General features: G+C 42.9%; 1 protein-coding gene across 14 annotated transcripts in view; it reads left to right on the forward strand.

Moving 5' to 3' along the window:
* The window catches only part of STS (steroid sulfatase), a 352626-nt gene that overhangs the window by 194188 nt on the left and 143615 nt on the right, over positions 1-14823 (forward strand). For 4 of the 14 annotated variants that reach the window (XM_063635331.1, XM_055269311.2, XM_055269312.2 and 1 more), the window contains one exon: positions 8950-13695. The exons of the other annotated variants lie outside the window; for them this stretch is intronic. In XM_063635331.1, the coding sequence (XP_063491401.1) occupies positions 8950-9323 (374 nt within the window). In that variant the 3' untranslated portion in view covers positions 9324-13695. Of the gene's footprint in view, positions 1-8949; positions 13696-14823 lie in introns of those variants that run through there. 14 annotated transcript variants of the gene reach the window in all.

Genomic DNA, 14823 nt, shown 5'->3' on the forward strand with positions numbered 1-14823 from the left:
CAAGATAGTCAGACTCTTCTCAGAGGCCAGAAGTTGGTCACCTGTTCACACCTAGCTTCACAGGAGGCTGCGAAGGAGAGTTTTGTTATGGGTGTCCATGTACCCAGAGGAACACTCAATGACTGTAGGAGGCTGGCAGATCAGCTAGCTATCTCTCCTCCCAGTGTTATTTTTCCCAATTATAGATGGGGAGACAGAGGTAGAAGGTCACATTATTGGCATACAGTTGCAAAGTTGATGGCCAAGTTGGGATTCGCAACCAACACCATTTGCTTTTGAGTCTGTCTCCCATTAATCGAAATGTCTTCCCCTAAGACAATATGTTCTTTTACTCACAATTATAAATCATGATTCCTCCACCTAACCGTGTATCTGGACATCTCTGTGCCCCCATGCACTGAGTCCACGATTCATCCACATCCTCTTATTCCCCAAATGTGGACATCCTTGGCATCATCAGGTCTCATACTCCTTCCACTGGCTCCATGCCTGATCCTCGTCCTCTCAGTTGCTCTCATCCCTCTCCATGAATGTTCTTTCCTGGGGGCCAAATGACTTATGCCCCCTGCACAATTCCTGATGACTGCCCATTTTTGACACCAAGCAATCCCAAAGCAAATGTACTTCCAAGCTCTCTGCCTTCCTCACTCCGTTATCTGCCGTGATCAGATAGTAATCTCCAGTGCCTCACAGTAGTCTGTTGGTCCTTCAGGCTAGAGATGGTGCAGAGCCATTGTGTGATTTCAGGCAGGATGCTCCGGGTAGGTCCCAAGGGGACTGTGGAGTGTATTTGGCTTATTGTCTGCTCACGCTGGATTTCATGATGACAGCTGGCTCCTCCCCTCTCTTTCCATCCCTTCCTGCTAATAACCATCATCTCCTTTTTTTTTTTTTAATTTATCCAACTTTGTTTTGGAGATGGAGTTTCGCTCTTGTCGCCCAGGCTGACATGCAATGGCACTATCTCGGCTCACTGCAAACTCCACCTCCAGGTTCAAGTGATTCTCCTGCCCCAGCCTCTGAGTAGCTGGGATTACAGGTGCCCACTACCACGCCCAGCTAGTTTTTATATTTTTAGTAGAGACGGAGTTTCACCATGTTGGCCAGGCTGGTCTTGAACTCCTGACCTCAGGTGATCCACCCATCTCGACCTCCCAAAGTGCTGGGATTACAGGTGAGGGCCACTGTGCCTGGCCCCAACAATTTTTTATTGGGCCTCTATTCTATCTAAGATACTAGGCAGTACACATTTAGGAGACGTGGGAGATACAGTCCCTGCCTTCAGAGAGGAAATAATCCAGCCAGAGAATTGGAGACCTCAAGTGCTGACTGAGTGATGAAAAGTGGTGAGAGGAACAGAGGAAAACTGGTGACTTCCAGCTGGGAATTTAGATGGGTTCATGGAGGAGAACACAGCAGGGCTTTGAAGGACAGCTAGAATATCAATATGGAGGCAAGGAAGGGAAAGTGAGGGAAGAGTCTCATATACATCATACACCCACTTTGTTCCAGGTTATATATTTCTGACCCTTAATATGCAAAACCCAAAGCTTAGTAAAAGGGAATATTTTGTCCTCAAATACTCAGGCATCAGTTGGGAAAGCTTGTGTTGCTCTCAAATTGCCTGGCTGTGAAGCAGATGCACCCAGCCACCAGAGCCGCTTCCTCATCCTTCTCACTGTTGTCGTATCGTGAGCTCCGGTGCTGCCAGCTGCAGGAAGCAGGCAGAACTTATCTACTGTCATTGATTATATATCAGCCAAGGGCTGAATAGTTAGGGGGTTTGTGCTATGGTAAACAGATGGCAGTGAACCTCAGGGGTCAGAAACAGAGCTTGGGGCCAAGATGCTTTTGATGAACGTGCATGTATTAAGTTAGAAGACACATGATCTATGGAGGCTCAGGTATGGACACACTGTAAAATCTTTGGGTGTAAGAAAAGATTTGAGGCATTAGTGTGGGGTGTCTGGATGAGACTAGGGTAATGTATGGAACAATTTTTTAGGTGGATCACAGGAGTAGGAGGGCACCCTGGGATGGGTTTTCAGACATCAGTTCAGTGGATGACATTAACTTTTCTGTAAACTTACCGAGGGGGCAGGCCTAGGGTTTTTTGTGGGGGGGTTCCTCACAATGGGAAAATGGAACAGTATGTGAAATGGTTCTTGAAGAACTTCAAGATGGCAATAGAGGTACATGCTGCCAAGACTGTTTCAGTATATCTGCGTATACATTTTATGATATATACATGCAGTCTTCCAAGCACCCAAAATAAATCTCGCCAAAACTACCAGTTGAACATCATTCATCAAGGGAAGTTTAAATCTGAGTGATACATTAAGAGTCAATGTGTTGAAGCCATGTAGATTTATTAATAGTTTTCCATATACTTTAAGAATCCTTAGCAGAAAAAAAAATGTCTTATGACATGTATTACAGTAGCAACAGATTGAAGGGCAGATGGAAACTGAATTGTTTCTTGCGTAAATTGGCTGCAGCTTTTTGTTCACAGCTAACTCATGTATAGTCTCTACTATAGACCCAGCCTCCTTCTGACAGCATCACATATAGGAACCAATTTTTAATCCTCAAAGCAATGCTACCAGGGAAGAACGATTGTTATGAACATTTAACAGAGGAGCAGACTGGGACACAGAGAGGTGGGAGCAGCTATGCCCAGCATCACATATGTAAGAAATTGCAGAGCTCGGGATTGAACCTAAACTATTGGTGCTCAGAGCTACGCCCTTAATCAAGTCAGTGGCAGGAAAAACCTTGGCCGAAGCACCTGCCCTCTAGCTAGTGCATTCTCTCTCTCTCTTCCCTGCCCACCGCCGGCACCCCCCGCCCCTCCCAGGGCTCCTCTGTCTATGCAAGTCTCACACAGCATCAGGCTAAGAAAGGCAAATGCTCTTTTATAAAGACATTGCTATCGTCCTGGAACAAGAGAGTCTTCGGGCCCCTGGCACCACCCCTTCTCCATCATATTTGTCTTGGAAGTGCACAGCAACTCTACCTGTCTCTGCTTCTTCTATACTGCCTATGGATCTTTGGTGCCTTTCCTGTCCTTTAGAGCTGTTCATTCATTCATGCAGTTTATCACCAAGCCTTGGAGACTTGTGAGGATTGTCTGTCTCAGTCCAGCTTCTGGCTCATTTTATCAAAAATAAAGTTTGTCTTATTTTATAGTTTAGCTCTCAGAGGGTTCATGTGTAGGGAGTGGTGAATCTGTGCTATGATAACCATTAGCCCTGACATTTCAGGGGCTCAGCCCAGCAAACATTTATTCTCACTCTTGCTATAGAACAGAGCTTGTCAACCTGGGTACTACTGACATTTGGGGCCAGATCATTCTCTGTGCTAGAGGCTGCCCTGTGCATTCTAGACTGTGGAGCAGCATCCGTGGCCTCTCCCCACCAGGTAGGTATCAGTAGCACGTCTGCCCCAACGCAGCTATGACCACAAAATGTATCTTCCAACACGGCCAGAGGTACAGTGTTCAATGTCTGTCATGGTGGGAAGGTGAGGGTCTAGGAGGAGAGGGTTCTGCCATCCATTTGTCAGGGACCACCCTGACAGAGGCCCCATAATCTCGAGTGTCACCAGCAGAAGAGACAGCTCCTCTGTGCTGTGGCTGGGAAAAGACATACCACATACTGCTCACGTTTGGCCAGAATGGGCCATGCAGCCTTTCTGACTTCAAGGAAGCTGGAAGGTGTTCTGGAGCACTTGGATTACTCAGGGTTCATTGTCCCCAGGAAGGAGGTGTAGTCTTGTTTTTGTGGCCTCAGAGTTCCAGGTTGGGGGCACCTTGCTTTAGCCACTGTGGGTTAGAAGTAGGGGCTGTAAGGGCACAGTCGTGTTGTGTGACGCCTCTGAGTGTCTGTCATGCGTGCAGTGTCTTTACTTGTGCCAAACGGGCTTTCCAGACCTGGTTTTGTTTTGTCTCACATGATGGCGCTGAGACTTCTGCAAGACAGCAGTTTAAACATTCAGAGAGGCCTGGAAACGAGTGTCCCAAGGTCCGGATTGTGCCCAGCTGTGTTATGGACTGTTGTGACTGCTCTAAGTAGAGAATTCAGAATGCAAGATGTGAGAGGCTTGCATCATTATGAGAGTCCAGAAGCACTTGGGGCCCTTGGGATAAAGACAGAATGAGGCTTCAAGGACCCTTTTCAGGAGGACGTTGTTAAAATTTGTAGGCGATGTAGCATGACCCTGTTCCCGGACCAAACCAAGGGTAGGACTGCTATTTCTCGCAGCCCAACAAGAAGATGCAGATGAACTGGAGAGAAAGAGAGTTTTTATTTCTGTAACCAGTTACAGGGAGAAGGCCTGGAAAATATTGCCCAGACCAACTCAAAATTACAGTTTTCTGGAGCTTATATAGACTAAGCTATAAGTCTATGTGTAAGCGTGCATTCATCTAAAGACATAAGTCATTAGCTTCTTTTAATCTATAACCAAGATCTGAGTCCTGGAGACCTTCCTCTGGAGCCTCAGTAAATTGACTTAATCTAGATGGGTCCAGGTGCTGGGGTGATTACCCTTATCTTGTCTCCTGCTAAATTGTGGAGGTTTGGGGAGTTCCTTCAGATCTCCAGTAAACTTGTTTGTGGAGGTCTGGGGAGTTTCTTCAGACCCCTAGTAAAACTTGTTTAATCCTAAACGAGCCCTGTTAAGAATTCCTTCGTTATCATGTCATGCTTCAAAGCCCAGGAGAGGCCTGGGCAAGACTCCTGATGGGCTTTTGTTCCATTCCAGCCTTTGTATGAGGACACTGGCTCTTTCAGCTTTTAATAGTAACCTCACCACTCAGTCAGTGCTCAAACAGATGTCATGGAGGCCTGCGTTAGTGAGACCTGGCCTGCCACAACCCGACTCCAAGACGTTAAGAGGGAGCTTGTGCAAGATACTAATATTGATTTTAAAAAATACTGCAGTACATAACGAAAGTTCTGGTTTGCGCCCTCTCTATTTTTGTTCTTGGGGAGCACATGTGCTCATTTTCGGGGCTTCCTTGCCAGGGCTCCCACTCCCCATGGCTGAGTCGCTGTAATGCGAAGTAATAGAAATCACAGCGTCTCTTCTGTTCCAGGGTCAGAAGCCCCTGTGGTCCCCAGGCAATCCCAGGGAACCCAGAGACCTCTTTATTTCTCTTTGTTCGCAGCTTAGTTTATTTTTAACAGGATAGCTGTTTTAGGATCCTATGTGGAGGATGTTGAATCAGTTTCTGGCTTAGGCATCAACTTTTTCTCACTACAATTCTATTTGCCTTTTTGTTAAATGACAATAAACTTTCTTCTCTCATGAGTGGAGTGACATTGTTTAGTGGTGATTTTATATAAAAATATGTGTCACCAGATGGGTGATGATTTCCTGAGCATTTTGTTCTAGCACGGTGACATGGCAGTACTATATCATATGTCATTGATATCTTTGACCATCACTTGTGACAATTCGTTTTCTTAATTTGGGAGAGGATTTTAAAAATCTCGGTAGAATTATTGTCCTCATCACTACTTAGACTAATTAAACAAGTAAAAAAAACAAAAAAACAAAAACAAAAAAAAACTGTCCACTTTAATTTCCCTGCATTCTTTATATCAAATTTAATCATTCCTTTTCCAGGTCATTGGATCTCAGTTATAAATGAGTCTAAGTTCCCAGTTTGGTCAAAATATTTATCGTTTTCAGTGGTGAGGGAGAAACAGTCTTTTATCAGAGCAGTTGATGATAATTTTTAAAATACAGTAGTGAATAAACTTTTTTAAACATTTAACATTTTTCTAGTATATGAGGATACTCAGGATGAAGTATGTTATCAAGATAATTTTGGAATACAGGACTAAATATACCTATGAAAAATAGAAGATGATGCTGGGCATGGTGGCTCATACCTGTAATCCCAGTGCTTTGGGAGGCCAAAGCAGGAGGATTGCTTGAGCCCAGGAGTTCGAGACCAGCCTGGGCAACATGGAGACACCCCATCTCTACAGAAAAATTTGAAATATAGCTGGGCATGGTGGCATACACCTGTGGTCCCAGCTACTTGGGCGGCTGAGGCAGGAGGATTGCTTGAGCCCAGGAGTTCGAGACTACAGTGAACTATGATCATACCACTGCACTCCAGCCTGAGCAATAATGCGAGACCCTGTCTCTAGAAAATACAAATCGAAAATATAAATTAAACAAAATAAGATGACTCTGCCAGGTGCCTTCTATTTGATCTCGTGACTGAGCTGTGCTCTTTATCTTTGAAATGACACCTTTGGAGATGTCAGTTGCTGGGTTCCTGGTGAATAATAGAACAAGCTTCCAAAGCCGGGATTGTTACCCTGTGAGCCACTGTACAATAAAAAGTGCAGTTCTAGTTCTCTCTTTTCAGTAAATCTAAAGTGGTCCAGAGAAACAGCACAGAGACTAAGCAATCTACCTCTTTATGAAAAGTTTTTAAAAATCCAAATGAAAGGATAAAAAGGCAAGCAACCCCAGAGCATGTTCAATAATTCTTTAGAATAATTAATTCTTAGTTCTACACTTGTCTGAACTACCCAGCAACACCACTGCCATTCCCAGGCCAGGGTGCCTGCATCTCTTGACGGGGCCTGATGTCGATCTGATCTTCCAGCTCACACCTGGGGAGGATTGTGCTCTAGTAGTAATGACAGGATCATGTGAGTGGCTTTCAAAAGCAAGTGGAAAATACAGGCTCTTTACATGAATTTATTCCAGGAGCCTGTATTCTCCTGGGGTTTTAAACACACAGAGGCTTGACTCGAATGTCAAGTTCAAAACGCCCTCTAGATTTGCATCATTGGGAGCACGAGCAAGAGAGGCTTCCTGGCCCGCTTCTCTGTGTACCCACTCTCTCTCTCGGCTGACCCTGACGAAGGATTCTAAGTGGCTGCAAATGGCAGGCTCTGTCAGCCTGTCTCTAAAAAGGCTTCTGAAGAAAATTTCTCATACCCTGGAAAAAAGTGTGGGATGATACGAGTGGATGGGAAGCATCTTAAGGTTACTTGCTGCCTTTTTAAACCCTGCTGGAAATGGTAACCAAGTCCTGGAATTCTTCCTGCAGCCTGGCGTGTCTGTGTGTCAGCTTGACCTTATCTTTCTGAAGCAGGTGCACTGAGACCATGTAAAGTGCACAGATGTCATGTCCTGCTCTCGCAGAATCAGCTATGCCACAGACTGCAGGCGTCTCATTATGAATCTTCTTTAATATATTCATCTAAACGTATTCACCTTGCTTTCCCTGTCTTTCTCAGCTTTAAAAAAAACCCACACACACAAAGAGGCTGACTTTTCCCATCACTAACCTTGTCCAAGGTTAGGGGAGATTTGGGGACAACACAGGCCCCAGTGACTGTTGGTTTAAACCGATTGCATTAATCAGTTTTGCATTTTGATCAGTTGATCATGAAATGCCTATAATTACAAAAGTCGCACATGCCATTGTATGCACAAATGATCAGGATGACTTACACAGGGGTGGAGGGCTTCCTAGGAGGAATGCCTCTTTGGTTTTATGTAAAAGCTATAAGGGCATTCATGTCCTGCACCTGATTCTAGTCGGTTCATGCATTTTAATTCTCTGTTTTTATCTGCTACGTTTTGCCTACCCAGAAAACATGTTTAGGCCTCTCTTAGAAGGTGTTTGAGAGCAGTCAGCTCCTCTGAAAATGATAACATTGTCAGATAAGTAGGAAATGAATCAATTATTTCATAATTATTCATTTGTTTGTAAATTAGTTTTTCCTAGCAATTTCAATATTTTGGAGTTTATTGAAACACAGAACTTACATTTTAAAAACTAACCATCCTATTCTGGTGTTGATGAATTCCCCTAATTTGGAATTCCTAACAGCTTTTAAAGGTGTATGTTGCATGCCATTATATTCTAATTTAAAGATTTTTAGTAAATGTATAGAGTTGAGCAATCTACTTTCAGAACATCTCCTTCATCCCCAAAAGATCATTTCCATTCCCCATTTGTAATTCCTCCTCACCATCACTTCTAGCCTCATTTAATTCTTTTTTATTTTTGTTTGTTTATTTTTGTGGGTTTGGTTTTTGTTTTGTTTTGTTTTGTTGAGACAGGGTCTTGCTCTGCCACCCAGGCTGGAGTGCAGTGGCATGATCATAGCTCACTGCAGTTGCAGCTGCCTAGGCTCACGCAATCCTCCTGCCTTAGCCTCTGGAGTAGCCGGGACTACAGGCACGTGCCACCACACCCAGCTTTTTTTTTTTTTTAATTTCTTATAGAGATGGGCTTTCACTATGTTGCCCAGGCTGGTCTCAAACCCCTACCTAGGCTCAAGTGATTCTTCCACCTCGGCCTCCCAAAGTGCTGAGATTACAGGCATGAGCCACTGCACTCGGCCCTCATTTAATTCTTTTTTTTTTTTCTTTGAGACAGAGTCTAATTCTGTCGCCCAGGCTGGAGTGCAGTGGCACAATCTCAGCTCACTGCAACCACCACCTCCCGGGTTCAAGTGATTCTTTTGCCTCAGCTTCCTGAGTGGCTGGGATTACAGGGACCTGCCACAACACCTGGCTAATTTTTGTATTTTTTAGCAGAGACGGGGTTTCACCATGTTGGCCAGGCTGGTCTCGAACTCCTGACCTCAAGTGGTCTATCCGTCTCGGCCTCCCAAAGTTCATTTAATTCTTGATTCGACATTTTGTGGACTTTCTGAAAACTGAGAAAATAAACTGTTAACTATGGTCCTACCAAGTCTGACGCTGTTCCTGCTGGCTGTGTGTGTGTGCGTCTATGTGTGGCTTCATAATCTCTCCTGTACATATTAACATTGTGTCTGCGGCCTTATGATATCTTCACCTTCTTAAAGCACATGGCAGCATAATTTCCGCATCACTTTTTCATTTGTGGTACATACAAGGATGCTTCATACCTAATGCCATTTCCATCCTTTTAAACCACAGGCACATCCATCTGGAAGGCCTTTTTCTTCACCCCCAACTTCAACCCCGTGGGTTCCAACGGATGCTTTGCCACACATGTGTGCTTCTGTTTCGGGAGTTACGTCACCCATCACGATCCACCTTTACTCTTTGATATTTCCAGAGATCCCAGAGAGAGAAACCCATTAACTCCAGCAACCGAGCCCCGGTTTTATGAAATCCTCAAAGTCATACAGGAAGCTGCGGACAGACACACCCAGACCCTGCCAGAGGTGCCTGATCAGTTTTCATGGAACAACTTTATTTGGAAGCCCTGGCTTCAGCTGTGCTGTCCTTCCACTGGCCTGTCTTGCCAGTGTGACAGAGAAAAACAGGAAAAGAGACTGAGCCGCTAGCAGTGCCTGGGGACCAGACAGAAGCATGTGGCAAAGCTCACCATCTTCACTACAAACACACGCCTGAGAGTGGCACTGGGGAAACATAACTCCATCTACACCTTGGATTTGGACTGATTCTCCATTTTAACACCTGAAGGCTTGGGCCAGAGCTCAACAGCTACTCAGCTGGAGGGATGAGGGGGATAAGGTCTGTAGTATACAGAGAGGAAGATGGTAGGTTTATGCCTTCTGTGGCCAGAGTCTTGGACTCATGGAAATAGAATGAATAGAGGAGCATTCACAAGGCACACCAGTGCAAGCAGATGACAAAAAGGTGCAGAAGGCAATCTTAAAACAGAAAGGTGCAGGAGGTACCTTAACTCACCCCTCAGCAAATACCTATGTCAACAGTGTAAGTTACCATTTACTCTATAATCTGAAGTGATGCCATAACCAGCATAATAAAAAGGCAATCACATAAAAAAGAGTTTAGTCATCTAAACATAAGTAACTTTAAGGTGAATGAAAGATCTTCTTTACGAATAATAGATGATGGTAAGTTCCACTTTGGTTATTGGAAGGCAAGTCATTATTACTGGTATTAGTTAAAACACATATCAAATGCTCTTCATCATATATATAGTTATACATATACATACACACATACATACAGTATATTCTTTCCTCAAGAGGGTTAAGATGTCTAAAATAGGGACCTAGAAGCTTATCACTATTTAAGTAAATACAGTAGAAGCTCACAAATAGATTTCTTTGCACAATGATTTTTTGCAAAATTTTATGGTAATAATAATCCCAAGGCAAATCTCTCCTGAACTGCTTTCCATTCCATAATTTGTAGTATGATTCTTGGATTCCACTGTTTTCTTCGGGGAATGGAAGTTCTGAATTAAAAGCCCACTGCGGAGATGCTGTGGTTCAGGGAATCTCTTCCAACGTAATTCAGAATCATTGGCCTAGAAAGTCTCTGATATTTGGAGGGGAACAAAAATCACTCACAAGCAATCCGTGATCTATACACATAAGCATAATTTCCTTTAGTTCTAGGCAGAAGTTAGTCATCAGAGAACAGTCATGTATGCAAATTTTGTGGCTGAGAAATTTCTGTGCTTCCAATCCACAATGAGATGCATGATTCTGTTTTCATCCCATTTCCCCCAAGCCCCCGTAAATGCGCAACTGATCGCCTAGGAGAGGGCCTTGTAGTGGCACAGCTGGAGATAGTTTCAAAGTCTAAACCACCAGCCCATCCTGAGGAAAGGCTCCTATGGAATGTAAAGTGCAATAATTTCTTCAGATATAAGACTTTCCCCAACAATGTGATTGGATTCCTTTATGCCAAAATCGAGAGAAGCTGCCATCCACCTGCTTACGCATTCATCTGTTTTGTGGACTTGTCTGACCACCTTCGACTTGCCCAGAGTTTGCTCAATTCCAAGACAGTGCCCATGAATGGAACACCTGTAACCCACACAGCGGTTTGCAGAGAATGTTAGCCATGACTTGGGCTTTCTGAAAGTTGGCTATAATTTCTCTATCCCTACCCACAACCCTGGGAAGTTGGAGCAAGAAGGGCATACTATTGGGCTGGGAGGATTCAACAGCATTTCCCCAGTTGCCCTTTAAGGTCTTCTATTTCAGACGTTAATTTCGCTTCTCTTTCTAAAAAAAAAAGAAAAAGAAAAAAGAAAAAAAAGAAAGAAGTGATTCCTACCCCATAACTCCAGAATTGTTGAAAGCTGAAAAGCATACAAGATTCTTCCTTTTAACGTGGATTTCTCGTTCCAGAAATTGTGGGATAATCTGTATTCTTGCTTTAGAAAACATTCTTATTAGAGAGGGTACTAGTTTACTGATGATGTGTTAGGATTGCTACTGATGCTGTCATGTGGAAACTATTTAAAGGCACTATTATAAACTTATAAGATGACAATGTTTACTCAAAGTCTAACATATTCAGTGCAAGTAAGACTTTCCGAAAACACTTGATGATGTGGGAATGCTGCAGGATTAAATAACTTGAAGAGCCTTTGTAGATTATATGAATGCCTATCTGTGTCTAGAACCAGTTATTTAACCTGTAAAATATCAACAGCAAATGAAGGATGAAGTATATCTCTAGATGCAAATATATTGAGTTTAAAAGTGCCTCAAAATAATTGAGATCACATTTCAGGACATTTGGAAATCAGGTTGATTTGTGGTAACTGTAGTCATCTTAAATTTCAAACCATTTACCACCTGAAAGTTTTGATTTGAATGTAAAACAGGAAATTGGAATTCTTTTGTCCAGGAGAAACCTTGCAAACCTTCTTTAAGGCGTAGTTTTGTTGTTTGCTCGTTTGTTGCAGAGCTGTAAGGCATGGCTGCTTGTTTACAAAGCATCTCATTCATATTACCTGTGGAGTTGTATATCCAAACCTTAGTGAGCTTTGAAGCTTTAAGCAAATTCTTTTAAAAAATTATTGTATTTCTAGCATTACTAGATATTAAAAGTTAAGCAAATAGATTAATGATGTATACATAGGCATCATTTCACAAGGTCAGCAATGCTGCAGGAAAAGCAAAATTGCAATCTACGTATCTGTGGTACTAAGGAAGTCCTGTTTTTCAAAAATGGGAGCCCACTTCTCAGATTTTTCTGAAGGGCATACAATGAAAGGTGGAGGGGAAAAACACACACACAAAAAAACAAGTATTTGACTTGTCACAGGAATCTGATTGCATTAAGTGAAAGGATTATTTAGAATATGTTAATGCAAAGTTAAAATAAAATTTTCCTTGGCAATTAAAAATGCTGTGCGCTAATACCCTGCTATCTATCGTGACTCAATTCAACAATGTGGGGAATGTTTACTACATTTCCAACTTGATGTCAAGCAATGGGGAATACCCAGTTCTGCAAAGATTCATCAACTTTCTTAGCTCAAGAGAGAGGCTGAGAAATGCAGAGAAGAATAAGACAGAAAATAGCTCCAACCTCCGTGATCCGAGAGCGGGAAAAGGCCTGATGATTACCCATCAGGCACACCCTCTAAGGCCTTTTTAGGGGCCTACAAAAATGTTTTAATTTATTTTATAATCAGAAGAAAAGAAAATGAACATTGGGGATTGGAAATTGTATTGGTATTTGCACCAACATAGTCATAAAATAGTATGTTAATATGTTTTTACTTTATATATTTATATATTAAAATATATTTAATATGTTTTGCGTTTATGGCCCATGACAGTCTTACTGGGCCCTGGGGAAGGGACTCTAGCCTGGTGAAGCAGCTGCTTTGCTCTACAAATACCTGGGGCAGAAATTTGATTTGAAAAATATTATTCTCTCTTCTCTTTGTTTCAACTGGATTCCTTCGGAAAACCAAACCAGTGTCAGAACAAACCCCAAAGCAGTAAGAAGTTGGAGTGAGAAGGGCATGGTATTGGGACTAGGATCGGCTCTCATTCGATTGAGCTATTCTCATAAAATGACAAAAAGTGTCCATAAAGAGGCTGCTGGCGAGTGTGTGGCCATAGGGAGCCGACATGCCCGGGAGGAAAGGTGTTGATTACATGGAGACTTCAAAAAGCTAAAGCCTTGTTGCCTTCTCTTTAATGCCTAGAGAATGGGATGTGTCATGCAAATGCTCAAAACCTCTTAAATCATAGCTGTCTGACCTCTACGGACCTCACATCCATCCGAGGCTTCATGGACAAAGATTCTCCACTTGGCCAAACTTTAGCCAAGCTCCTCAACCTTCTCCCAGGCCCAATCTGGGCACTTCCTTGTAAAATCCAGTTTTGTCAAGAAGTCTGTTAAGTCAGTTTCGCAAGAACACCTAACCCCCCCATATCTGTTCAACCTCAGTATCTGATCAGGCTTCTCAGCCTCCACCATCCCCCAGGTGATGTCTGGTCACCTGGCCTGCCTTCAGCTAGAATCCTGTTAGGTTGGTTTAGCTGAATGCTCCCTGATATTTCCTCTTGGTAATCTTCCATCCACTGCCCCTCACCCTGTTCCCTGTCTATAAATCCCCAGTTTTCCATGGTGTATTCAGAGCTGAGTCCAGTCTCTCTCCCCTACTACAAGTCCCCATTGCTGTGGTCCCTGTACCCATCAGGATGGTCCTGAATAAAGTCTTACTGTGCTTTAATAGGTAGCATTGAAAAATTTTTTTCTTTGACATCATCCATGACAACATGAAACCTATTGGGACAGCATGACTGTGCAGGGTCTTTAGAGCTCAGCTTTCTGAGGCCCTGAGCATTCTTGGTTTTCCGACACCGTGAACCTGTTCTGTGTTGCAAGAGATCACTCAAGCCAATGTTACTTAATGCCATCTCTTTGTGTAATAGATCTGAATAAAGTAATTGTAATATACCAGTATTTTACTTTGTCGGGTATTATTTTAATGGGAGCCTTTCCAATGAAGGAAACATCAGCTTTCCTTGTTAGAGTGCAAGCAGCTTAAAAACTATCCATGTCTTTCTGAAAAGGAAACATTGCCATGTAACTATGTATCAGTTTTCTAAGAACTTCATAGGCCTTCCATATAGGAGACCCTCAAATTTGGGGGTTCATCTGAGAATGGTTCTACTCATTAAGTTCAAATCCTCTAAAGGATTTTTTGGTAAGTGTATCTTTTTTTTTAACAGAGTCTCACTCTGTCGCCCAGGCTGGAGTGCAGTGGTGCAATCTTGGCTCACTGCAAACTCCACCTTCTGGGTTCAAGCGATTCTCCCACCTTAGCCTCCTGAGTAGCTGGGACTATAGGTGTGCACTACCACACCTGGCTAATTTTTGTATTTTTTAGTAGAAATGGGGTTTCATCATGTTGGCCAGGCTGGTCTCAAACTCCTGACCTCAGGTGATCCACCCACCCTGGCCTCCCAAAGTGCTGGGATTACAAGTGTGAGCCACTGCGCCTGGCCATGGTAAGTTTATCTTACCTGGCAAGTACATCTTCAAAGTAGCAAATTGTATAATTTCTTACATATACTTTACACAATAAGCAAACACAGTCACTTTTATATTGAGGTCTGGGATATAAAATTTGCTTCACTGAGTATATGAGGATCTAAGGTTTCAAACTAAATTATACATGGGGATTGTAGTGTTTTTCTAAAGGTAAGAATGTTAATGAACATGTTTTTATAAATAGGTACTTTGAATTGCTTGTCAATATTTATACTAATTTAACAATGGGTGCAAAAATAAATACACAAAGTACCATATTTACAAAGATATGCGTATTCTCCAGTGGGCAGGGCCCAATGGTTGTTACATTTGGGATAGAAACTATCTCATGATTCAAATATACAGATTCATCTCAGTGAGTGCTGAGCAAGATGATATTTTCCTATTTCCCTTATAGTAATGTTGGCACCATATGAGCCACTCGGGCCTGGCCATAAGTTTCCTGCATAATCCTCTATGGTGGGAGTCCCCACCCCCAGGCCACAGACCACTACCAGTCCATGGCCTGTTAGGAACTGAGACACAAAGCAGGAAGTG

This window comes from Symphalangus syndactylus, chromosome X, assembly GCF_028878055.3.
Source record: "Symphalangus syndactylus isolate Jambi chromosome X, NHGRI_mSymSyn1-v2.1_pri, whole genome shotgun sequence".
Classification (NCBI taxonomy): Eukaryota; Metazoa; Chordata; class Mammalia; order Primates; family Hylobatidae; genus Symphalangus; species Symphalangus syndactylus.